The 25,143-nt window shown below is 57.5% G+C and overlaps 2 protein-coding genes across 2 annotated transcripts; one reads left to right on the top strand and one right to left on the bottom strand.

The window, feature by feature from the left end:
- Positions 1 to 948: 948 nt before the first annotated feature.
- Positions 949 to 11,226, bottom strand: SMIM35 (small integral membrane protein 35). The gene is made up of 5 exons (XM_066639186.1): positions 11,161 to 11,226; positions 10,350 to 10,455; positions 2,673 to 2,792; positions 1,592 to 1,625; positions 949 to 1,057 (listed from the first exon to the last, which is right to left on the bottom strand). The coding sequence occupies exons 1-5, from the start codon at positions 11,224 to 11,226 to the stop codon at positions 949 to 951; spliced, it is 435 nt and encodes a 144-aa protein (XP_066495283.1).
- Positions 11,225 to 22,824, top strand: TMPRSS4 (transmembrane serine protease 4). The gene is made up of 13 exons (XM_066639185.1): positions 11,225 to 11,233; positions 12,204 to 12,237; positions 12,509 to 12,622; positions 12,897 to 13,049; positions 13,142 to 13,271; positions 18,809 to 18,910; positions 19,230 to 19,270; positions 19,732 to 19,891; positions 20,702 to 20,868; positions 21,130 to 21,225; positions 21,664 to 21,800; positions 22,102 to 22,251; positions 22,410 to 22,824. The coding sequence occupies exons 1-13, from the start codon at positions 11,225 to 11,227 to the stop codon at positions 22,419 to 22,421; spliced, it is 1,305 nt and encodes a 434-aa protein (XP_066495282.1). The 3' UTR covers positions 22,422 to 22,824.
- Positions 22,825 to 25,143: the final 2,319 nt, after the last annotated feature.

Raw genomic sequence — 25,143 nt, 5'->3', positions numbered from 1 at the left:
CTCCCAGAATAGCTCAGGTGGGGGCAGAGAGAGGAAGCTGGCTTGCATGGGATGCAAACCACCCTACTGGCAACTGCACCTTGGGGTGCCCACACAGACCCCCCCCCCGTGTGTGTCTTGAGGCAGGGTCACAGTTACCCAAGGACCAGAGAAAAAGGCACTACCAACCCTCTCCAAGTCAGGGCAGGGGTCTGGCCCACTCCTGCAACCCACTGTCAGGGGGAGGTCAGGGGCTGAGCCCAGGCCACCTTTGAGACACCAAGAGCCAGAACAGCAGCCTGCTGGCAGCAGTCCAGAGGCGGCCTCACAGTCCGGCCTCTCCGCAGACCTGGGAAGGGCTGAATGCCACACTGGCCCCCAAGATGTGCCAGGCAGCTGCTGCCCACTCAGGCACTTGGCCACTACACTGCCCAGAGTGGGGTTGGCGCCAGTGGTGGATGCACATCCCTGCCGAGGGACAGAGTTCTGGTCCAGTGCGCTGAGGGTGGTGCCAGATTGTGTGCCTATCAGCACCGAGAAACAACCCGTGTGGCTCTTCCTAGGCAGCTGCCTGCTTTTTTTTGGGGGGGGGGGTTGTGGCCTCCTAGTGCTCCTACCTCCAGAAGCGAAAAGCACTGGGAATCCGCAGCAATTCGGACGGGTGCAATGCTGTGACTTCCTGGTCAAGGCTGCTGAGGTCCACCAGCTGCGAACCTTCCTGACCACACACACTCACGTGGCCTGCCTGCCTGCCTGATGGGACTGGGAGACCCTCTGTGAGTGAGAGAAGAACCACCTGGCTGTAGGGAAAGGGCAGCCCCACACTCACTGTCCTGCCCACAGCAGTCTCACCCCCACGTGGCAACTTCCTCAGTGGTCTAAGATGGAGAGGGCAAGACAGGGAGAGGGAGATGTCGCCTCCACTCCAAACCTTCTGGAGAAGAGAAGCCGGGCTGGTCCCAGGCGGTCCTACATGCCTTGGCCATCCTGGAATTGCGTGTAGCTGCCCCCTGTGTCGCGCATGGATCCGCTGATGGTGAAGGGCGGGGCCAGTTCCACCTCCACAGACTTCAGGCTGCTGAAAGGAACAAAGGCAGAGAGATGGGTAATCCTAGTGATGATGATGATGATGGACCCCCGCCCTTGCCTCAGGCTACCCTCTGCAGTAGCAGGTGGTCATGTGGCCAACAGACAGGAGAGGCAAGCAAAGCAAGCCTGGTGCCTTTCATAGGACCAGCTCAAAGGGCCCCAGGAGCCAGCTGCTCCGGCTGCCCCAGTGCTGGGTGTGCTCCCCAGAGACACGGCAGGCTCATCTGCTCTCCAGGCCTGGCACCAGTCTCCAGGGGGTGCCTGAACTCAATCCTGGGAATATCGGCTGGGCCTCCAGGACCATCCACTATTATATCAGGCAGGAAAAGACGCCTCCAGGAACCGCTTCAGCCAGAGCTGGTCACACAAACCACCATAAGAGGGCCTCTGCCAGCTCCTTGGGGCACCCCCTCCCCAGGCACAGTGACACACCAGCTACTGCAGAGCATCCGGGGGAAGAGCAGCCAACTCAGCCAGGACTGGAGGCCAGAGGGGCCCATGCTGTGAGGAACGGGGCACTCACCGAATGTGGTAGAGGTTGAAGACAAAGTTGGGCCCTGGAAAGGGAAAGAGGAGGTGGTGAGGGGCTGAGCGGCAAGCCCTCCCCCCTCCCCAGGCCTCCTGGAAACGTCCACCAGCCGTGGGGTTGAGCCACCATCAGTTCTCCAGGGCCCTGGGGACCAGAGGGGCCAACCCTTTCCCTGCCACTGTCTCTCCCGCCCAACTTGCACAAACTCTGCAGTTGCTCTTCAGGGAAGAACAGCCATTCTCAAGAAGCCCCGCCCCCGAGGCTGGAGGTGCTTCAGCTGGGAAGGCCTGCCAGCTGAGTGACAGAAAGGTTGCTTTCACCCCCCTCCCTGAGAGAGAGTTCACCGCACCAGCCGGGGAAACCCAGCTGGCTTTCCAGAGTCCCAGGAATCGGACGGGAATCTCCCCTCCTCTGCAGGTCAGCCCCTTCTCCCAGCCTGGAGGGAAATCCCCTCCAGATGAGTCAGCCAAACCCCCAGCCAAGAGGCTTCCCTCCCAGCCTCTCTGGCCACCAGAGCATCAATCAGCACTTGGGTCAGGCAGGGGAGGTGCTGCAGCCAAGACCCCCCTTGCCGGGCCAGGGGGAGGAGCTGGACCAGGAGCAGCTTCTGCAGTCAGGGTCCAGGCAGTGGAACAAGGAAGGGTGAGGGTTTGTTGGGCACCGGGGAGCTGCTGGGACAGGCGGAGCCTCTTGGAGGGGGTCGGGTTCCACAGCAGAGGGGCCGTGTGGGGAACAGGAGGCTGCGGGCCTGGGTGGATCCCCCAGAACAGCAGGGCGGATCACCAACCACCAGTGCCCTTACGGAGGACTTCTAGCAGAAGGCACTCCTGGAAGGCAACAGAGGCCCAGCACCATCTGGCTGGGACCTCTCAGGGTAGGTCGTTCAGCCCGAGGCTGCTGAAGCTGGAGCAGGAGAGGTCCGCAGTGGGGGCTGCCTCGGGTGCTGCCGCCCCCCGCCACGCCTCTGCTGGGCCCACCCCGGATGTTGCTTTGGCAGCAGAGCTTCCAGGCGGGGCACGCAGAGGCTCCCTCCTGAGCTGGCCTGCCCACTCCACCCCGCCCCACTCGTACTCACGGTGCCAGCAGTGTCCTTCCCGGTACCACTTGGCAAGCGTGTAGCCGAGGACCCCAAGGACCAGGAGGGAGAGGCTGACACCGAGGATCAGCCCGAGGACGCTGACCGGCTGTTCGCCACCTGCGGGGGAGGAAGAGGAGGAGGAGGAGGTGGGACACGGGCGTGCACTGAACATGCGCCAGAGAGGAAGGGGCACCGGCAGCGGGTCCAGGGCAGGGTGACCAGGCGTCGCAACCACAAGAGAAGAAGGCACCAAAATGTAGGACAGGACAAAATAAAAGCTCAATGCACTTGTGCGTTGATTCCCTCTGGTTAAACACCATAGTACTTATTATTAAATTTAAAGCTGTATTAGCAAACAGCAATTTTTAAAACAACGACAATAAAAACCCCAAAACCAGCACCAAAACAAGGCAGGGACAACTTTCCAGCATCAGGCCCTGCCAAACCGCTAACAGAGGAAGAGACTCTTCTTACAAGCCCCTTTTACAAGCACACCATCCGCACAGCATTATCAAGCAGGACACCAAGCCTGCCTCGTGCCAAGAAGCCCAAAACACACTGATAACAATATGCTGAGCTCACAATATAGAAATATCCCGAGATGCCCAGTTCACCCATAAGGCTCTTCTCTGACCAAAAGCCAGCATCTAGAAATCCCTCTTAGAGAACAGGCTAACTGTGGTATGTTCACAAGGGTAAACAGAAAGTCATAAATAAGAGCCATAAACAAATAAAAGGGATGCATAGAGGACCAGATCCTTTGTAATGGATATATCTGTAAACAAATTGCTGATGCTTATCGAATTGCCCTCCTGAACATCCTGAGGATCAAGATGTTGATCTGATAACCAAGCCAAATGTTTGTGGGACTCTTGCTCTGTTATTTTTCCCATGCTTGCCATGGATGTGTTTTGCAATCTTTGTGTGCTCTTTTGTCCCCCCTCCCCTACCTAGTCTATCCTATAAAACCAGCATCATTGTAATTGTTCACGGTCTCTCCACGTGTGTGTGTTTGTGGAGGGCCCCGTTTGCAAACGAGTAAAACGTTAGAAGTCCTTTGAATTCTCCTGTCGCCTGTTTGTTTGCCTCTCCAAAAATCCAAACCGTGTGTGTGTTCATTCGGGAACAACACCATGTATCTGAGGGAGAAGCGGGATTATTTGTTATCATCATCTCTCTCTGCCCAGGATTCCCCAGGCACAGGCCAGGCCACCTCCCCACCCCCCGCATGGCAGCTGGCCTGGCCAGGCCCCTTGCAGTCTTGGGAGCCTTCTGGTCTGCACCCTGAGGAGGAGGCATCCCCCACCAGACCTGTCTGCTCAGCCCCTTCCACACAACTGCCCCGGCTGCTGCCGCTGGAGTGATCCAGCCAGCCCTGCGTGACAAGTCTCAGCCAGCTCAAAAACAGAGCTGCCAGAGACTGTACTGGGCGGCCTCCAGGTCCAGTCCTGAGCAAACTCTGGCACGAATTCATGCAACACAGTGAATTCTCCAGGCCCAACTCTCTGGGCCTTGCTGGGGTGGAGGCCACAAGCCTTGGACGAAACCTGGCCTATGGGGGGGGGGGTCTCCACTGCCAGGCCACTGCACTAACCCCTGCTAATTGGGTAAGAGGCACTTTTTCAAGTGGGTGCTCCTTTTTTTAGCAGGGGGAGAGTAACTGGCCCACCTCACCCCAGCACTGTCTGTTCTAGTGGCTGTCTGCTGGTGTTGCATCTTTTTAGATTGTGAGCCCTTTTGGGACAGGGAGCCATTAGATATTTGATTTTCTCTGTAAACCGCTTTGTGAACTTTTAGTTGAAAAGCGGTATATAAATACTGTTAATTAATAATAATGGCCAAGTAGCCATTGAGACTGAGGCCAGAAGCTGCCCTGCAGTTGTCCCAGGGTCCCATTTCCTTCCGCCTCTGCCTCCCTACCACCTCCCACAACTGGTTCTGCTCAGTGCTTGCGCAATTGAAGGCAGGGCTGGTGCACTTGCAGGAGCCCCTGCAGTCTCCAGGGAAGACCTGCCCCAGAAACGACCCAAACAAGCAAGTCCTCCTGGCTGTGTGCTCACCTTGGGAGATGTCCCCAGTGACAGGCGCCAAGCAGAGCAGCTGTGGAGTTCCTCTGGGGCCTTCGAGGCTGCTGTCCTTGAGCCAGCAGGGCTCAATGCCACAAATTCAGATGGAAATGGCTCAGGACCCTTCACCAGGGCAGCCCCCTTGCAGGGAACTTGAAGCCAAGAAGTTCCTTGGGGCAGGGGCTGGGATGCCCTGTGCATGTAGAGGGCACTGCATGAGGCAGCCAGAGCAGCCATGTTGCTCAGGCCAAGCATCCTCATAAGAAAGCCTGGCACCGCCTGCAGTCCTTTCCAACTGGCTGGGGAAGGGGGACTTCCCAACCTCACTGACAGGCCTCCAAAAGAACAGCCTGTCCAGGCAGCCCAGCAGCACTGCCTGCAGTCAAGAGCTTTTGCACGTCAGTGGTGGGTAATGGTGACCCTAAAAGCTGAGCACCCTTCTCTGAAATGCAGCCCAGCTCCCGCTCACCTTCCACAGAGAGGCCAGGACATGAGGCAGAAATGGCTCCTCCCCTGACAAGAAATGGCCCGGGGAGGCCTTGTGGGACTCCAGCAAGCAGCAGCCTATGTCCAGAGGGTGATGCTTTGCCCAGTGGGCCGGTCCAGAGGATTGATCGCTTGCAAAAGTCCACCTTTGTCAAGATTCTCCTGCCTGGTACAGACCTCTCGGGACCTTGACTGGCCAGGAGTGCTACCTAATTTGGAGGACAAATGCCCCTGCAAGCAGTCCCAATGCAGTTTTTCCTGCCGAATCTGGTTCTGCCTGATTGTGCACAATACTGACTAGCCGGTGCCTGGTGCGTCACATAAGACCCCTCCTGGAAGCAGTTTCCCCATACTTAAGAGTTGGTGGTGTGCGGCCAGGGAGACAAGCAAATGTCCAGCTGAACGACAGTACAGGCTGCTCCTAAGCAAATCAAAAACAGTTTGCCTGAAGCACGGAAGGGAGCAAGACCAACCTACTTTTCAGTGCACAAACTGCTGAGCTGAACATCAGGCATCTGAATTAGGCAAGCATCAGGCAGGGAAGAACCTGGAGTCAGGCCCTGGTGGGGTGAAGTTTTGCACGCTGCTCTTCCAGGTGCAGTCAGCCCCAGGCCAAGACGTTCCACCAGGCAGCCAGCCACAAACCAAGGTGCTTCCCTAGCATCTGCCCGTGATCCCAGCGCTGATCTCCTTTGGCTCACTTTGATCAGGACCCAACATTAATATGTCCAAATGCAGCATTTGGGCCAGGCCTGGAATGGACACGACCAGTCTCCAATGGCAACACAGACACACATGTGCCAACAAAAGACAGTCATGCCAAGTCCCTTGAAAGGGAAAAGGTGTGCACCCCTTGGGTGGCAGGGCCTTAGCTAGAGGGGGGCCAGGGTGGGCAATGCCCACCCTGAACCTGCAGTTTGCCCACCCTCACATTTTTGGAAAAAAAAAATCAGTGGGGAAAAGTAATTCTGCAAATGAATTCATCAAAATTTCATTGGCAAATGAAAGGCTTTCAAGAGAGGTCAATACTACCTTCGTCTGTGATCTGTTTCCGTTTTGCAGGGATACAAGCCTGTGGATTGCGCTGGTGTGCAAAACGAAAGGAGAAGTTGTGTGTTATTTCTATGCAGACAAATACATTTTGTAAAATACGGGTTACGAACCATGATGTGTATGTGCCACCTCCTGATTTTAGAAATGGGCTACATCAGAATGCCAGATGCAGGGGAGGGCACCAGGATGAAGTCTGTTGTTATCAGGTGTGCTCCCTGAAGCATTTGGTGGGCCACTGTGAGATACAGGAAGCTGGACTAGATGGGCCTATGGCCTGATCCAGCGGGGCTCTTCTTATGTTCATCTGACAAGGGAGGGCACCAGGATGAGGTTTCTTGTTATCAGGTGTGCTCCCTGGGGCATTTGGTGGGTCGCTGTGAGATACAGGAAGCTGAAGTAGATGGGCCTCTGGCCTGATCCCATGGGGCTGTTCTGATGTTCTTATTTTACATTGCATACTGAGATGCATTTATTCCGGGGGGGGGCATGGGTGTCGCACCAGTGGGCAGTGAGGAGCAGCCCGGGCAGGGCCAGCAACCCGGGTCTACCCACCTGGAGGAGGCAGCTCCACCGGCAGGTAGATCTGGGCTCCATCTGGGTGGGAGTCCAGCAAACCTCGGCCAGAGAGGCTGGTAGATCTGGACTCCAAGACTGGGCAGGAACCCAGGTCTACCTACCTAGCAAACCTCAGCTACAGAGGCAGAGCCCAGGTCTACCTGCCTGGCTGACCTGGGCTCTGAAGGTGGTGCTCATGGCCCTCCCCAAACACAAACACTGGATCCGCCCCTGACATGTTCTTTGCAAATTATTGTTTCAGTGCTTTGCAGATGATGAATGCATCTTTCAAACCCCCACCCAAATATTTTCATAAATTTGGGTGAGTTACGGGTCTTTGATGTTTCTCCATGCAAATCCTTTAATTTTGCACACCACTAAATATACCTGATATAATTGCCCACCCTGGAAAAAAAATACTTGCCAACCATCTCTAGAATCCCAACTATGAGCCTGTTGGGTGAGCTGTTCTTGAGAGTCTCCTCATCTGGGGAAGTGTTCGGTTTGGCATGAAGAGAAGCCAGCAGAGAAAACTCTCTTGCTGGGCCTGCAGGGGGCCAAGAGCTCAGAGCTCCTCCAGGGGCCCAGAGGTGCAGGTGAGGAACTGGTCCTGGAAACTCAGAAAGTCCCGCCCCTCCCAGCCCTCACCCCCCCCCCCAGTCAGCCGGGGCTGAGTCAGTAGCTCTCTTTCGGGGCATCCAGAGGTCCTCTCTGTTTTGACAGAGCGACACATCACTCATCCTCTACCGGATGTTGTGGCCTAACGTCAGCTGCGCAGACCCAGCAGAGATCACAGCAGGGAAGCTGAGCCTGTGCACACCGCCCAAGGCCTCCCCAGTGTAGCTGAGCTGTGACCCACCACTCTCCACCTGCCTCCTGGCCCAGCTCCTGGCACAACCTCGCTCCCCCACCCTGAACGGGCAAGCCACACATTCATCACATGATGTCCTGGAGAACCAGCTGCACAAGGCCAGCTGTCATCCAGGAGCTGCCCAGACCCCCAGGCTTTTCTCAGAACAAGGGCCCTTATGGGCAGAGCTCCTGGGAAGATGTCTGACTTTGAGGGGAAGCAGGTAGGGCTGCTGCCCTCCAACCCTCCAGGAAGCCCTCTGCGTGTGGGTGCAGAGGCCTTTTCCACCCCCCACACCCGCTGCTCAGTGTGAATGAAGGAAGCTGGTCGACAACCTGAAAGCCAACACAGGCTGACTCTGCCCAAAGAAATGTGCCCTGCCAGGAAGGACAAAGAAGATCCTCTCCTGACAGCTTCTCAGGAGGCACAAAGCAGTAGGGCAGGACCAGGCCCTGGCAGCACAAGTCCAGAGAAACATCTGGGTGGGGCTGAGGGCACCAGAGGACACGGCCACCGCCCCGCCCCACGGAGCAGCCTCCTCACCAGCACCAGGGGGAGGAGGTTGGAAGCCAAACCTTCCCACTGCCAGCAGCCCCGTCCCTGCACAGTCCAGCTCCTCTCCACCCTCTGCTCCTTGGCTAAAGCTGGGGCCACCAGCCACCCCTTCCCCTCCTGCAGCAGCCCCCCTCCTAGAAGACAGCACCACATGCAGCATTCAAAAACTGGAGTCCCCAGCAGGGTCTGGATGCCCCCTGGGCTTACCCTCCATGACAAAGACCCCCTACCCCCCACTGCCTCATCCCTCCCACTCTGATGCTCACCAGCTAAGACCTTTTCCTGTTAGATCCCTGTTTGGCACCAGGGCCCCTCCCAGAGGGCGGGGAAGCCCATCTTGCTTCATCCCCCCCACCTGTGCATTTATGCTCCTGTAGGTGGGGTGACTCAGCCTCAGCAGGGCACAGGCAGCAGGCCGCCACTGACAGGTGAGTGTCGGGTTCCACCGTCTGTGACCAGAAGTCCTGTCTGACAACTCCAGCAGGCATTAAGGAGGCAGAGCTCACCTGGGCCAGACTCAGGGCGGCAGAGTTTGGGCACTGGCAGGCTCTCAGCCAGTGAGCCTGTGGCTGCCAACAGGCCCCCGATGCCCCCTGGAGACAGCGCTCTTGCCACTCTGAGGCAGTGACTGGGGTCTTGCCACTGCGGAGGGCCTTGGATTGGAGCAAACATGGTGAGTGCTGGGAGACCCTTTTACTTCCTGTCAGGCAGTCCTGTCTGACCCAGGCATCTGCTGGGGCAGCCCTCACTTCTGGGAAGACGCCACAAACCCAGACACGCCCCAGATCCCGAACAAGCATCCTGTTGAAGGAGGGATTCCTGTCCCTGTCTGGAACGGGCTCTCTTCTTCTTTGGGGCTCTTGGCACCTTGTCCCACCTGTGCCCCTGCCCCACCCACTCCACCCCACTGACCCCAGGCCTCACAAGGGATCTCCTGTGGCTGCCACACTCACAATCTGCAGCCAAGCACAGGAGGTTCCTTCCAACAGCAGCCCACCAGCTGTGCAAGCTGGGATACCTCGAGGGAGACCTGGCAAGAGGCTCCTTCCCTGTGGACCCAGACAGGGAATGAAGGCAGGTGTGAGGACAACAGTCCCCACAGAGGACCCATGAACTCCAGGGAAGCCTCAAGCAGCCCTGGGTGCAAACAGGAGAGCTGCTGGGTGAGAGCAAGGCCTGACCATGGAGAGAGCCGGCAGCAGGGTGGCCTCCCTTTCTCCAAGGAGAGGTGTTGGGGCTCGGCTGACCCCTAACTGCAGGTGGCAAGGACCTCTGGCAGTGAGGCAGAGGTACTCTGTGTATGGTCAGAAGCACCCTCTCCGTTCACATCCTTGTGCAAATGCCAAGACCTTGGCAGTGAAAAAAATGAGAAGGGGCAGCACTCCCAAGGGCCATGTGGATGCCAGGGGTTCAGTGGCAACAAAAGCCCACAAGAGGGACCAGCAAACGGCCGCTGGAGGCTCCTGGGCAGACTCTGCACTGCTTCCCACTGCTAGGAGTGGAGGCATCCAGCTGGGAAGCAGACGTGCCTGCATGTGTCCAGCAGCACTTGGGATGAGCATGACGCCGGTAGTTGAATGGGGTGCCACGTGAAGGGCTTCTCTTTGCTGCACTCCACTGAGGAGGACACTCCGTCTCCAAGCCAGCCGTTCCCTTCCTCCCCCCTCCCCCGCCACTCCGGTCAAGCTGGGCTGTTCCTGTGGTGCCAGGATGCCACACAAGGCAGCCACAAGGGGGCAGCAGGAGCCTCTCCAATGCACAGCTCCTGGGCTGGAAAGGGAGGGCCGCCTCCCTGCATGGGCGTTCTTGAGCCTGGAGGCAGCTGCACCTCCCTACAACCAGGGAATGGGCACTTCCAGTGGACAGGCCCACTCTGGGGGACAATCAAGGGCGCTGCCAGTCCTAGGCCTTTGCACGCACGCCTGAACACCTGCCTCTTGCCCTGAGCTGAACAGCAAGCAGAGGAGCTGGAAGGGAGTCCAGCATGCCCCCACAGGCTCCTTCCTACCCTCCCGGGGAGGCCAAGGGAGAAGCCCCGGCTGTCCCTCAGGGCCTGGGCTGGCAAAGCAAATGCCTCGTCTGTAGGGGTGGCAACCGCTACTCGAGTGCCAGCAGGAAGTCTGGGACTGGCTCCCACCTCCGCCCAGGCCTCTCCTTTGGTTAGGTTGCCAGGGTCAGTAGGTTGGTTGGTTTCTTTCAGCTTTTCTGTCCTGCCCTTTTACATAAGCAGCCAGTATCAGAACACTCAGTGCGCAGGAATGTGAAAAGCGAAGCACCTGTCAAAGCAGGAGCACCACAGGCAATGGCAGGGCAGGCAGGATGAGGCCGCCCTCCTCCCCTTTGTGCTGGCGATGGCAAGCTGTGCTTTCCTCTCAGCACCTCCAGACTGTGCTGGGCAGCCCAGGAAGAGTGATCCCCAGCCAGAGCGCCGCCACCGACAAGCCCCTGTTCCCACCCCCAGCCTCTATAGGTGGTCCGGCCAGAGCAGATCATCTGAGGAAGAGTAAGGGCAGCACAGCTATTTGACCCACAGCAAAGCTACTGGGGACAGATGCATGGTGCCACTGGGGCGCCCCAGAAGTGGGCCACTCTGCAGCTGCACACTCAGGCCTTAAAGAGGAACCCCACCCCATCCTGAAAAGGCTGCCCAGCACAGCATCTCCCACTCAGCCTGCAGTGCCTCAATCTGGCCTAGACAGAACACCCAGTCAGAGCCAGGAGAGTGAGAGGGGCCACTCTACCCCCCCCCCCCCAAGACTTCTCTGCAGTGGGTCATCCTCCAGAGTGACCAGAGCCACTCCAGGGCTCAGTCAGGCCCAGGAGCCAGACTGCAGAGGGTCCAGCTTGTTCCAAGGTGCTCCGCACTTTCCCCATTGCCCACCATCAGTAGACCCTCCCACCAAGGAGTCCCAGGCCTCACCTGCCATCGCTGAAGCCAGAGGCCGCCCCCAGCAGCCAGTGTTCTTGCCAGGAGCAGGTGGGACATGCAGGCGGTATGCCAATCACACCAGTGGTTTCCACTGAAGCAGCGCTGGTGACTCTCTTGCCATCAAAGCCAGGACTGCCGTCCCCTGAGCTACGGCCAAGCTGGAGTTGGCAGAGCCCTGGATTCAGCAGCAGCCCAAAAGCAGGGAAGTGCCTGGTTGCCCACAAGACCGGAGGCTCCTGCCTGGCTCCTTGCAGTGCTTCAGGTGTTGACACTGTCTCCTAGCAGCCAGCCTGCCTGCTTTCCTCTGGGGTGATGGGCTCCAGAGTCCCCTTCTCGCAGCCACTCAGTCGTGCTGGAGAGCGGCAGGAGACTGCAAAGCAGCCAGAGGACTTTGCTGGATCTGTGCAGGCTCTGGGGTGAAGGACCGGAGATGGGGGGGGGCTCTACCTTTCTCTGGAGCAATCAGCCACTTCCTGGGTGGTCACTTGACCCAAGGGCACATGTGTTGTGCGGGACCAGAGGAGGTTGGGACAACACTGTCGGCCGCCACCACCCCCCCCCCCAGTAGCCTGGGGCCCAACAGAGGCTGGCAATGATGCCTCTTGGTCAGAGAGGAAATGCAGGTGTGGTAGGGATTGCGTTGAGACATTAATGCATACCTTTTTTTACTGCCCGCTACATGATGCATCACGCAAGAAATATCTAGGCCCATTGTTAGCTAGGATGCAGGGCTGGGAGGATTCAATCATGCTTCAGTCTCTCCTTTCCACACCTGATTCTGAGACTCTGGATAATGTCGCTTCCTTTTTATCTGGGGTAATAGCCAGGCAGAGCCCTGGGACTCTGGGCAGTGACTGATGTTTATGCTTATGTTGTGTTGTCTTTGTATATTTCTGTTTTGCTTTGTTCTTTCTCTGTATTTTATGCCAATAAAGGTCTTACTGAACTGATGCCTCTCGGTGAACACCTGGGCCCTCCTTGCCAGGGTTCCCAGGGCTCTGCTGACTTCTCCTTCTTCTCATCTGTCTTTTCAGGACAAGGAGACAGAGCAACCCCTCAACACCAGAGGTAGAGTCACACATACTGGAGAGGTGCTGGGCCCTCTCAGGTGTCTTTTCCCTGGATGCTCCCTTGGTGCAGGGACCAAGGAGGGTGCTCAGCACTGGAGGCAGGACTGGCACCATCAGAGAGAGCCTCTCCTTAGCTGCCCACCACAGTGAAGCACCAGCACTGACAAGGGTACAAATTAAGCTTGGGGGAGGGTGTGCGTGATTTACGAGTGTGTCCCCCCACAGCTGCACTCCCCCCACACCCCAGCTTGCTCTTGCTGTTTCCACAGGTGCATCTCCTGTGCAGGAGACCCCAACGGCCAAGCAGGTGTTCACACGCGTTGGCATCCCCGTCATCGCTGCCGCCCTGAGCATTGCCATCCTCATCGCCACTGCCTTCCTCAGTAAGAGATCCCCCACCTGCCCCCCATGCCCTGCCGCTGCTGCTGAGCCCTCCCACCTTCCACGGCCTCTTCCATCAGGATGGAAGGTGCAAAGAGTCCAGCAACACCCACTTCTGGGGCTCCTCACCCACCCGGCCTCCCTTACGATGCCCTCCCACACGCTCTCAGCCTACATGTGGCCTGTGGTGCCCCACATCTCCAACTGCCCCTCAGGTTCTGGCGCAGTCCAGAAGCGCCCCCACGCACAGGCTCTCTCCCGCTCTGTGTCCCCCAGTCAAGGTGGCGGTGGAGTCCCACTACTTCTTCTGCAGCCAGACCTTCCGGTTCGTTCCTCTGAGCCGCCTCTGCGACGGCCACGTTGACTGCACCTGGGGAGAGGATGAGGCCAGCTGTGTGCAGCAGGTGCCGGAGGGCCCCCCGGTGGGAGGTGAGTCCCGGTGCACGTGTGGGGCCGGCAGCGGGTGGCTCTTGCTGGGGCTGGGCTGCTGCCACTGGCCTGTGCCTTTCCTCCCCCACCAGTCCGCCTTTCCCGCGACCGGTCCAGCCTGCAGGTGCAGAACAGAGAGACGGGGGCCTGGGCCTGGGCCTGCCACGACTCCTTCACTGCAGAGATGGCAGTGGCTGCCTGCAAGCAGCTGGGCTACAGCAGGTGAGCGGGCCGAGGCTGGTCGCCCGCAGGGGCCCTGCCAGTCCCACAAGGCGTGCTTCTGCTGCACGAAGCCAGCAGGGCTCCCTCTCGCGCAGGCCCAGAAAGCCTCCTGCCTTTCCCCGGCACTGCATTTCCCAGCGCGCCCACCATCCCCTTGAGGCGCCCCTGCTGTCACGTGCGCGGTCACGTGCCCCCGCCCCTCGTGGTGCTCCCACTCCCTGACAGCTTCAAACAAGCCCGCCCTCCTTCCCGCCCCGGGCTCCTCAGGTCAGGGCCGGTGAGGAGTCGCTGCAGCCCCGCCGCCTCCCCCGCCCTGCATCCCTCGCAGCACTGCAGCCAGAGGCCTGGGCGAGTGGCAGTCTTGCCTGCAGCCTGCCAGGCTTTGCCTTTCTTCCTGCTCCCCCTCCTCCTGCAGCAGAGGGAGCAGCCTCTCTGGTCCCAGTGATGCCAGGCTGCCAGAGGGAAGCTGCTGGAGGATCTAAGGTGGATCATATAATATTGGTGTTCGCATATAGAACGGCTTGGCCTAGTTAGCAGGGCCAGGGAACAGAGGTGCCCGGTCATACACAGCCCTAGCGCAGAAGGAAGAAGGCCAACCCCAGCCTCAGTTCCCTGAAGTGGCAAAACAAGTTTCGTAACTGAGGGGGTGGAGGTCCCACAGGACAGTAGGGGTCCAAGGACATTCCAATCTGTTGATCTAGATCAGGGCCTTAGCTGGGGGGGAGCCATGGGGGCAAAGCCCCCCCTAGCAATTTTTCCAAACCTGTTCTCTTTATCTAATCTGGTGTCAGTTGGGGGTGATCTGAAGCCCTTTTTGCAACATTTTTGTGAACAGGAAGGAAGCCGACTTGGTGCTTCTGGCAGGGATTGGGGAGGAGAGAGAGTGCATGTGTGCACAGTGAGTAGAACAGGGTCCTGGGGGGCTCCTTGGAAGTAAGGACCTCTGGTCACCCTGTCCCCATCCAGAGCACATGGAGAGCAGGGCTGGTCAAGAGCAGCTACAAGAAGGTTGGGAGAGATTTCTCCTTGTACTGGCTGGGGGAAGGGAGGGTGCTGTTTCTTCTACTGTGGAACATGCTAATTACTGTAATGGTACTGCTGTGGGGGGGGGCAGGGAGAAATGTTTCTGTTTGGAGACATCTTGGGGGCAGGTTCTTGGCTTTCAGATATACTTTTAAAATTAATGGCTGCTGCTTGGGAGCTGGGGAGACCCTTTTTCTAGTGGGAGAAAACATGAAAAGCATTTGAGCTAAAGAGAACCAAGAACTTGTGTGGGAAAGTGGGCGGATCCAGGGGAGGCCATAGGTGCATACCCCCCCAACTGTCCTGCCAGCAGGGAAGGGCGCCCACCAGGATGGAGAGCAAAATCAGGTGTCAGGGGAACACCCACTGGGCGGGTGTCAAGGAGAGTGGCTGGAATGGGAGCCCAGGTCTACCCACCCAGCAAACAGCCACAGCGGCCTGAGGGGGGACATGATTGAGACATATAAAATTATGCAAGGGATGGCAAGAGAGACGTTCTTTTCCCTCACACATAACACCAGAACCAGGGGACAGCCACTAAGATTGAGTGTTGGGAGAGTTAGGATAGACAAAAGAAAATATTTCTTTACCCAGCATGTAATTAGTCTGTGGAACTCCTTGCCACAGGAAGTGGTGACGGCAACTTGCTTAGATGCCTTTAAGAGGGGATTGGACAAATTTCTGGAAGAAAGTCCATCACAGGTTACAAGTCATGATAGGTATGTGCAAGCTCCTGATTTTAGGCTACCTCAGTGCCAGATGCAGGAGAGGACACCAGGATGCAAGTTGTGTCTTGCTGTCTTTTATGCTCCCTGAAGCATTTGGTGGGCCACTGTGAGATACAGGAAGCTGGACTAGATGGGCCTTTGGCCTGATTCAGCAGGGCTCTTCTTATGTAGCCTATAAGCTCAATCAGGAGCCCAGGTCTACCCAAGCAGGTAGACCTGGCCTCCAAGTCCAGACCCAGGTCTGGCTGCCCAGCAAAGCGATAAGCCCAGGTTGGTTACCAGCTACCTGCCTGGTTGACCTGGGCTCTGAAGGTAGTCCTCATGTCCCCTTCCCAAATACAGACACTGGATCAACCCCTGGTTCTAAGGCAATTCAACTCTCAGAAAGCTGGGAGAATTCAGCTCAACCAGGTAGATTCCATACATTCAAATCTTCTGTACTTTGCTTTTTAAGAGTAATGAATATTGTAAAAAAAAACAAACTAGTGTTCCAATGGCTACTGTATTTGACTAGCATATCTTTCCTCTTGCTTTTATGTAAATAAATTTTATTTTAATATGTATCAATGCATCAGCAATGTGTCATCGACAATGTTATATAGGTGCTAGATAGGCGATAGATAGGTGCTAAATAGATACTATATAGGTTAGATAGGCACTATATAGGCATTAAATAGGTGTTAGGTAGGTGCTAGATAGGCGCTAGATAGGTGTTAAATACGCACTAGATAGGCGCTAGATAGATAGGATCTACTACTGAGTTATAGTTGGCAACCTTCAGTCTCGAAAGACTATGGTATCGTGCTCTGAAAGGTGGTTCTGGAACAGCGTCTGGTGTGGCTGAAAAGGCCGATTCTGGAGTGACAATCCCTTCCACACTGGGAGCAAGTGCAGTCTGTCCCTGGTCTGTCTCCCTGGCTATGGGCCTTCCTTCTTTGCCTCTTAGCCTCAGACTGTTGGCCAAGTGTCTCTTCAAACTGGGAAAGGCCATGTTGCACAGATAGTAGTAGTAACTTTATTGTCATTGTGCTACAGCACAACAAAATTTATGCACCTTTGAGATACCAGCATAGATAACTATATACAACAATCACAACAGTCATACTCTGCACACTCACCCACACATTCTATACAACATGCATCATAATATAAAAACAATATAAACAAGACCATATTGCCCAGGAGAATGATCACAACTATTTCGCCTTATTCAACGTAATTATAGCTGTGGGATAAAAACTGTTCAAGAATCGTGTGGTGCTGCTCGAATAGTTCTGGATCGTGGGTCTCTAAGAATACTGTGTGACTTCTGCAGACAGCGAGATATAAAGATGTCCTCCAAAGCTGGTAGATGAAAGTTGATGATGTTCTGCGCAATCTTAATAATTCTCTGCAGAGCAGTTTCCATACCATACCAAGATATCATAAGTTAGGATATTCTCAATAGTGCAACGATAATAAGACACAAGCAGCTGCTGTGACAAATTTAACTTCCCAAGCCTTCTCTCGTCTGATCTCGGAAGCTAAGCAGGGTCAGGCCTGGTTAGTACTTGGATGGGAGACCGCTTGGGAATACCGGGTGCTGTAGGCTTATACCATAGTCTTTCGAGACTGAAGGTTGCCAACCAAGCCTTCTCAGAAAATATAATCGCTTTTGTGCTTTTTTTATCAACATGCTGGTGTTATTAGTCCATGAGAGGTCCTCCGTAATGTAAATACCTAGGAATTTGAAACTAGCAAGATGGAACTAGCATCTAGATAGGCGTTATACAGGTGTTAAATAGTTGTTATATAGGTGTTAGATAGGCATTATATAGGCGCTGTATAGGTGTCAGATAGGAGCTAGATAGGCACTAAATAGGTGATAAATAGGCGCTATATAGGCATTAATAGATGTTATGTAGGTGTTAGGCGCTATTTAGGTGCTAGACAGGCGTCATATAGGTGTCAAACAGGTGCTAGATAGGTGTTGCATAGGCAGTAGATAGGCATTATATAGGTGTTAGATAGGTGCTATATAGGTGTTAGGTGCTAGATAGGTGTTAAATAGACACTTAGAATACAAGTAAATACTACCTGCATCACAGTGATATGTTTTACTTTTGCAGGGTTGCAGGCCTGTGTATTGCACTGGTGTGTAAACGAAAGGATTTTTTGCATGTTATTTCTGTGTAGGCAATACATTTTACATGGCATGCAGAGATTCTATTCTATGCCAATTCTATGCCAATTATTGTCACATGGCTTTACAGCTAATGAATGCATCTTTTAAAAAAAACCAAATTATTTTCTCTTCATGAAATTTGGAGGAGTTTTTGGTCTTTGATGTTTCTCCAGACTTATCCTTTCATTCACCAGAATAGATACCTGACACCATCGCCCCCCTTGAAAAAATAGTTGCCCCCCCACCCCACCTCTAGAATCCTGGCTATGGGCCTGATCTAGATGCAGATGCAAAAGACTTTGGAATGTCCCAGGTCAAGTTGACCTTCTCTATCTTGTTCTAGTTTGCTGGGTGGCAGGGTCCTCAGATGAAGCAAATGCTCTGTGTGAAAGTTATGGGTTTGGAGGAAGCATGACTCCTTAGGAGGCCAAGGCCTTCCTGCTGAACTAAAGTCCTTACATAATAGGGGTTTTCGAAGGAAGTCCAAATTAGGATGTGACATTATAGTGACAAAGAACCTTGTTGACAGCAGTGTATAAAGTTCCTTCATACACCTCCTTCTGAGGTGGGGTCGAGATGGTCTTTCTGTCCTGTAAAGCTGTATTCTCTGTATTATGCTGGATCTCTTTGGATGGATCCCAATAAAGAGCTGGCTTAATTTTATAGCTGCTAGTCTTTGTTCTTTGGCTACCTAGCTGAAGAGCCTAGTAAAAGATTTTTCTAATACACAGGAGGAGGTTGTGCTGTGTCACATCCAAGACCCCTGCCCCTCCTCCACCCTCCAGTGACTTATTGCTCATATGCTTGGAGCAGGCAGAAATCACTGATGTTGCAATGCAGTCATCCGGAGCCCCAGACTGCTGTCTGCTGCCAGGGCCACAAGGCTTGTGCTGTCACAAGCCCCTTCTGGATAAGTATAGAACTGTAAGAATTTCACAACAGGAGAAAAATCCTGACAATTAGTGCGCTCTCTCTCTCTCTCTCTCTCTCTCTCTCTCTCTCTCTCTCTCTCTCTCTCTGCTCCCCCCTCAGCTCAGCTCTCAGGAAGGAAGGTGGGGAGGCCGTACATCCTTAGAACATCACTGGGCTCAGTAGCAGGCCACTAGAATGTGTTGCTGGGCTGGATGTGGCCTGTGGGCTATTGTTTGGGGAACCCTGCAGTACTCAGCCCTGCACTAATATCTGAACAGGCAGGGCGCTCAGCTGACCACAGCCCTTCAGAGCCTGGGCATGTGGTCAGTCCCATGCCTGCTTACTTGGAAGCAATTCCCACTGAGTGCAACCATGTGTGCTGCCAAAGCGTGCGCCCAGAGGTGCACAGCAACCTTAATGCCACATAGGATCTGGCAGTATTTATGGAACAGGGTGCCAAATACCCTTCACCCCTCCTCAGCCTGCAGTGTTCATGCACAAATTGCATGCACTGATCCCCATGTGGCCCAGGACGACAATTCCGCTCCCTGAACAGATACTTGCTGCCAGACAGCCTGGGGGTGTGTGTGTGTGTGTCAGTGTTGCCAAAGAGAGTGTTGGGGGGACAGGGAAGGGGGCTTGCTGGGGCTGGGCTTGTGCTGGGGGGGCTCAGGGTGCCATCTGTGCCAAGCCCTTCTGTTGCCTTGCAGTGTCCCCTCCTTCAGTGCTGTGGCCAGCGGTGACACGCAGGAGCTGCCCCTCAGAGAGGTGATTCTGCAGGGTGGGGAGCTCCACTGGCAGGACTTGGGAAGGTGAGGAGCAGGGCTGATGGTGCTTGCCCAGGCGAGTGGGGGGGGGTGACTTACCGCTGCCCCTTTCCTGTCGTCCCAATGATTGAGCCACCCCGTCTCCCCCCCCCCCACTTTCACACAAAAAGGGGCCACAGAGAGGTGATCCCGGCAGGCCCCCCCAGCCATCCTGCCACTCTCCCCTCGTGGTTCCGACGACCGGACAGGCCAGACGGGCCACGGGGGCCTCCAGACGCTGCCTGGGCTAAGGGAGCAGCACTGCGCGGGGGAAAGCAGCCCCTGCTCGCCCTCTGCGGGTCTCAAGCCGGCATCTCTCCCGCAGGCAGTGCACCTCCGGCGCCATCGTCTCCCTCTCCTGCTCCGGTAAGTATGGCGAGGGCCGGAGGCGCTGCCTTCGGAGGGAGCCGGCTTGCTGGGGGCAGGCTCGATGGAGGGGGGTCCGCTGGCTGCTGGCCGCACCGGGGGGAGGGTGCCTGCCTGCAGTGGCTGCCTCACCTCGGAGCTGCCGCCGCCTGGTGGCTGCGGCAGGATCCCGCGAGAAGACGGACCGCCGCCCTGGTGGGTTTCGCGGGCGGAAGGGCCAGGCCGGCAGAGCCGACGAGAGCGAGCGAGCGCCCAGCCCCGGTCGGGGAACAGGCCCGCACTGGGCCCCGGGGGCAGCTCGCTGCGCCTTCCGCCCCGATGGGAGGCGGCCCTCGGGCGCGGAGTGGGGCGCTGGAGCCCGCTGGCTGGCTGGCTGGGAGGGGCGCGCCTGCCCGCAGGGGGTGCTCCGGGCCGCGGCCCGGCCCGGCTGAGCGGCGCCCGCCTTGTCTGCCCGGCTGCAGGCTGCGGCGAGAACCTGCGGGCGCCGCGGGTGGTGGACGGCGCGCCCGCCGCCATCGAGAGGTGGCCGTGGCAGGCCAGCCTGCAGCTCCACGGGCGGCACGTGTGCGGGGGCAGCTTCGTCGAGCCGCGCTGGGTCCTGACGGCCGCGCACTGCTTCCGGTGAGTCCCGCGCCCAGGACCGCGGCACAGCCCCCTGCCGGGCACTCCTCTGCAGCCCGGGGCCCTTACGCGCTCTCGCCGCCGCTGCGCTCAGAGGCCGGCGGGGATGTCCGTCCGCCGGGCCTTCTCGGTCCTTCGCTGCCGAGCTCCCCCCCCTTTCCCGCCTCCGGCTCGCCAGCCTGCCAGGCCTTAGCTGGGGCTGCTGCAGCCCGGCCCGGGCCCTTGCTCTCCCCCGCCCCCACTGCTCTTTCCAGGCAGCCTCCCTGTCCTCTGGTTGCTGAGCCCTGGCCCCCGAAGCGCCATCTCCTCTCCTTTTCCGGGGGGGGGGGCACATCTGCATGACCTTTAGGTTGTCCTCCCATCCTGCTTAGTGTGACCCACTTGGCAGGGCAGGGGAGGGGGCAGGCAGACTCCTGTGCTGGAGGGGCAGTGGCTTGAGTGGCGACAGGGGCAGGCTCTGGGGAGCAGCCTCTCAGAACAGCTCCGCTTCCCTACCCCAGGGTTCTCCCTCCTATGGGCAGTGGGGTGTGGAACCTCACCCCTCACCAAGAGGCAGCTCTGGACCAGCTTGGCCACCATCCCCGTAGCCAAGAGCCACGGTCTGCAGCCTTGAGCAGCAGAAGTGCCCACTTCCAGAGCCTGGAGAGTTTTCCCAGCTGATTTGGCAGAGGCCCAGCAACCGACTGGTCAGACTCTGGTTCTGCTCCCACTGACTGCAGCCTAGAGAGCCTCTGCCTCCCTGACACCAGTGCGACCCTTTTGGTGAAAGGGGGAGGAGCCAACCTGCAGTGTCTTTCCCTCTGCATCCAGGACCCACCTGGTGACAAAGCACTGGACAGTAAAGGGTGGCTCAGGGACCCTGGCAAGTGCCACCTCTGTCCCTGTGGAGAAGGTCTTTGTCGTTGATGTCAAGTCCATGTATCCGAAAGATGAGGACATTGCACTGGTCAAGCTGCAGAGGCCCTTGAGTGCCCCAGGTGAGAGTCACATGCAAGCCCAGCTGTGGGGCAGAGGTGTGGGCCTGATTGTGGGGAACAGCCCCTCTCATGGTGGCATCACATGAACAAGGATCTGCCTGTCTCCCACCTGGGGACCAGAGACAGCTTGCTGGGGAAGGAACTGCATGGGGAAGGAACCCCCTCCCACGCGGCACAGAGGTGAGAGTCTAGGCCCCCAGGTGTTTTCCTTGCTTCTCCCCCCCGCCAACCTCTACATCTTGGGCTCTGTCTCCACTGCAGAGCCTGTGAAGCCGATCTGCCTCCCCTTCTTTGATGAGGACCTGGGCCCAGGAACACCCTTGTGGGTCACAGGCTGGGGTTACACAGAGGAGAACGGTGAGTTGGCCTCTGTCAGCCATTGAGCATGGCTGGGGGAGAGAGGGCCCCCTGCTTGGGAGGCCCCAGTCCGCTCTCCACCGTGTGAGGCACCTGCTCCTAGGTGAGGTGATGAAGCACCAAGCAAGAGGCTGCTCTCAGCTCCTATGGGGTCCCCTGGCAGGCTTCAGGAGCACTTCAGAGCTGTCACCTAGGGCAGAGCCAGGGTGCCCCACAGAGCACAAAGAAGTGCAAAGGATGGACCACAGGATGCTGGCAGATCTCCAGCTACTGTACAGGTAGCCCAAGGGCAATGGATACATTGGCGGGGGGAGGGTGAGACCCCTGGGGAAAGCCCCCTTGGATTGCTGACACTTTTTCCCTTTGGGCCACTGCAGTCCAGAGAGCTGCCCCGCTTCTCCCCACCCCCAACCCTGAGTCTTGTCAGTCCTCCTCCAGGTCAACTTGCCAAGACGCTGCAGCAGGTCCAGGTGGAGCTGATCGACAGTAGCACCTGCAATGCAGCCAGCGCCTACCAGGGGGAGGTCACCGAGAAGATGCTATGTGCAGGCAAAGGAGGAGCCGACACCTGCCAGGTGAGCACCAACGCATCGCTCCATTCCACTGGAGCAGCTCGGCAGGGGAGGGGCTTGGCCCCCTTTTTCAGGAACCAGGGCACTGAGCCAAGCTCGGCGGGGGGGGACGACTAGCCCTGGGACAGAGGGCAGCCCCAAAAGACCCGTTTGTCAACCAGACTGGAAGCACAGTGTTTCCTGACCTGGGAGGGGGGCTCCATCTGCCCACCGGAGCAAACAGGACTCCAGCGCAGGTCCTTCCACGGGCCTGCAGCCCTGAGCACAAGGTGGGCCACTCACTGCAGCCTCTCTTCCCACCTAGGGAGACAGCGGAGGACCACTGATGCACGAGCAGGGCCGTTGGCACCTGGTGGGGATTGTCAGCTGGGGCCACGGCTGTGGAAGCCCCACCACCCCTGGAGTCTACACCAAAGTACAGGCCTACCTCAACTGGATCTACACAGTCCGCAGGGTCAGTGCTACTCTCTCCCCCTCCCCAGCCCTGGGGCGATGGGGGACCTGCCTCTGCCCTGGCACGTCTTGGAGTGCAGGATGTCGGAAGGCAGGAACCAGGCTCGTGTTTTGCTTCTGCTTGCCATGGCAGACGCAGGTGTGTCTCTCCTTTTCCAGGCAGAGCCCTGAACACCTGCCACTCCACGCATGGCGGAAGTGCCAACATCCTGGGACAGAAAGCGTTGCAGCCTCCGGAATGACAAGCAGGCAGTAGTGGGGATCCTCCGGTGGCAGACACTGTCCAGCTGAGTCTGCTCCATGCCACTGCACCTGGCCACCAGGACCCTGCTTGCCAGTGAGCATGGGAAGCCCCTGCAGTCCAGAGGAGTGGTGCTGGCTTTCCTCTGACCTTGCCTGGACTGGGGGCAGGCCCAGCCTGGGAGCTCGAGGCCTGCTTGGCAGAAGCCCTTGGATGGGCAGCGCCTGCCCTCGGAGTGCCTCCTGTTAGCCTGGGATGCTCCACTCATGCTGGAGGCTGGGCCTTTCGCTGCACCGATTGCACAGCTGCCTCGCCCCCCAATAAAACCAGGATTCTTTTGCACTCTGAACCTGTAGGTGCTGAATCTGTGGCTGACTGAGGACAGGCTGGTGGCTACCAGATGGCGCATTTGCTCAGTTGCTCCTGCCTTCTGACATGGGGGGCAGAGCTTGGCACAGTTTGAGAAAGAACCTTTCCTCCCCATCTCCCTTTGCACACAAGCACTGTCTCTCTTCTGGGGGCTCAGCCACAGGCAAGTGAGGAGGGCATGACACACCAGGCCCCAAAGTGCTGCTGGCTGTGTACAAGCACCACAAAAGGGTCAAAGAAAATGCAGCAAGGTCAGGAACCACCCATGAGGCTGACTGGCAGTGGCCTCAGGAAATAGCTGTGCGGGGACACCTGCCTCTGCTGTTTGGGGCCTTCAAGAGGAAGAGGGAGATGGTGGAAGAGGAAGCACCCTGTCCCACTCCGGGGGGGCTGAGTCAGGAAAGCCAGAGAGACCTCAGGTGCAGGGAAGGCTTGTGCTGGCCTTGCCCCAAGGGCCTTTCCACTGGCCACGACAGCACACTACAGAGATCTGGTCTTTCCTTGGGGAGTTACAGGCCCTGGCTCGCATGTCTGGATACTGTCCTGGCGGGGGGGGGGGCCGTAGGCATTCCTGCCGCTCGGTTTTTTTCCTTCTTCTCTGTCACTCAGGGTGGTTGGGGGAGGAAGAGGGTGACATCCAGGACACAAATGTTTGGCAGCATGTACAGGCTTAAAAGAGGAAGACCACGGCTGGGGGGGGGGAGGCAAGCTATGTCCATGGATTGACTTCCATACACTGTCCTTTCCCTTCCCTTAGGTGGCAGGAGAGGGGTATGTGTGGCTCCCCCTCCCTTGAGCAAAGCGCTAAAGACAGCAGTGCTGAACCAGGCGTGGGGGGGGGGAGGTGCCACCTCTGAAAGGCCAGGCTCAGCAAGCTGTTCCACTCGCCCAGTTTGCAGGAGCGCCAGGAAGCTGCCTGCAGTGGCCTGGGGAGGGAGCAGCTCCGGGGCAGGTGCCTGAGTGCCCGTAACACAAGTCAGATTGCAGGGACCCCAGCACCCACCCCATGCCTGTGGCAGCCAGACAAGAATGTCCAGGGAGGCCCTCGGTAGCAAACACAAACCTTTATTTCGTTCAAGGCAAAGAAGCCAGCGGCTGTGGAGGGGTGCAAATGAGAGTAGGCCCCGAGGCAGCCCCAGTGGGCCCCGGCAGTCACCTCTGCTCGGCAGCCAGGTGTGCGCACATGCAGGTGAGAGCCTCTCCAGCAGCCAGGCAACCCCGTGGCCTCTTTTTGGGGGGAGGGGGGCGGCTTTCCGTCAGAAGCAGCTTGTGCAGGCAGAACTGGGAGGTGGAACCACCAAGAGCACCCCTGCCTGGCTGCTGTGGAGGAGCTTCTGGGCAGGCCAGAGGAGGAGACCTGCAGGGTCCAGTTGGAGGGGAGAAGGCGCCTTGTGAGGTAGGGGCCAGCAGGTCACAGAGTTTGAGGCCCCACAGGCTCAGACAACCCTTTCCTGCTCTCCCCCTCCCCGGCCAGAGGACGGCTGTGCCCTGCTCCCTCAGGCAAAAGGGGGAGGCGCTGCAGACCTGAGGGGCTGTGGGCGAAAGGCCTTCCAGCCAGGCAGCTTCCACACACAAGACCAAGCCTTGCATTGGGCCCACAGGACCTCAAAACGACCCCTCCCCCCAAACCAGGACCAGGGTGTGGCACGGCACAGAAGTACAGAATGGGAAAGGGCGTGAGGGAGGGGCACACGCTCTGAGCCGACAGCCTCCCACTGCTCAACTGCTCCTAAGAGTGCCTGCAGACCTGTTTGTGCCCCCCCCAGCCACAGCCGAGGAGCCAGCAGGAAGACAGGCCCGAGCAGAAGCTGGGCGGAAAGGAGGGCCCAGCCAGGCCCTCGGGTGTTGCTGGCTTGCCCCCTCTCCAGCCTCTGCCACTCATGACCATGGTGTGGACAAGGTGGGGAGGATCAGGGGCTCTTTGGAGTCACTGCCGTGGACAGGAAGAGGGGAGAGCCCACCTACACCTGCTGAACCTGCCACACATGGACCAGCCCAGGCTGGCTGGGGCTGTTATTGCTGTTCACGCCTCTTCTCGGGGGAGGGGGGAGAAGGAGTGGAACTCCCAGAAGAGGCAAGGTCCCCTTAGGGACCAGGGAGCAGCCAGCGAGGCCCTGGCGTTGGTCAGAGAGGAGGCCTTTCTCCCCTCTGCCTGCTTCTGTTCCTGCTGGGCTGGGCTGTTCTGGGTGCAGAGCCTCCTCCTGCCTTCCCTGAGAGGTAGGTCAAGATTATGGTCTCTAACCTGAAGTTAGGGAGACTTAGTCACAAAGGGGAGCGAGGTTT

This window comes from Tiliqua scincoides, chromosome 11, assembly GCF_035046505.1.
Source record: "Tiliqua scincoides isolate rTilSci1 chromosome 11, rTilSci1.hap2, whole genome shotgun sequence".
NCBI classification, from domain to species: domain Eukaryota; kingdom Metazoa; phylum Chordata; class Lepidosauria; order Squamata; family Scincidae; genus Tiliqua; species Tiliqua scincoides.
This window is presented reverse-complemented; position numbering and strand designations above follow the sequence as displayed.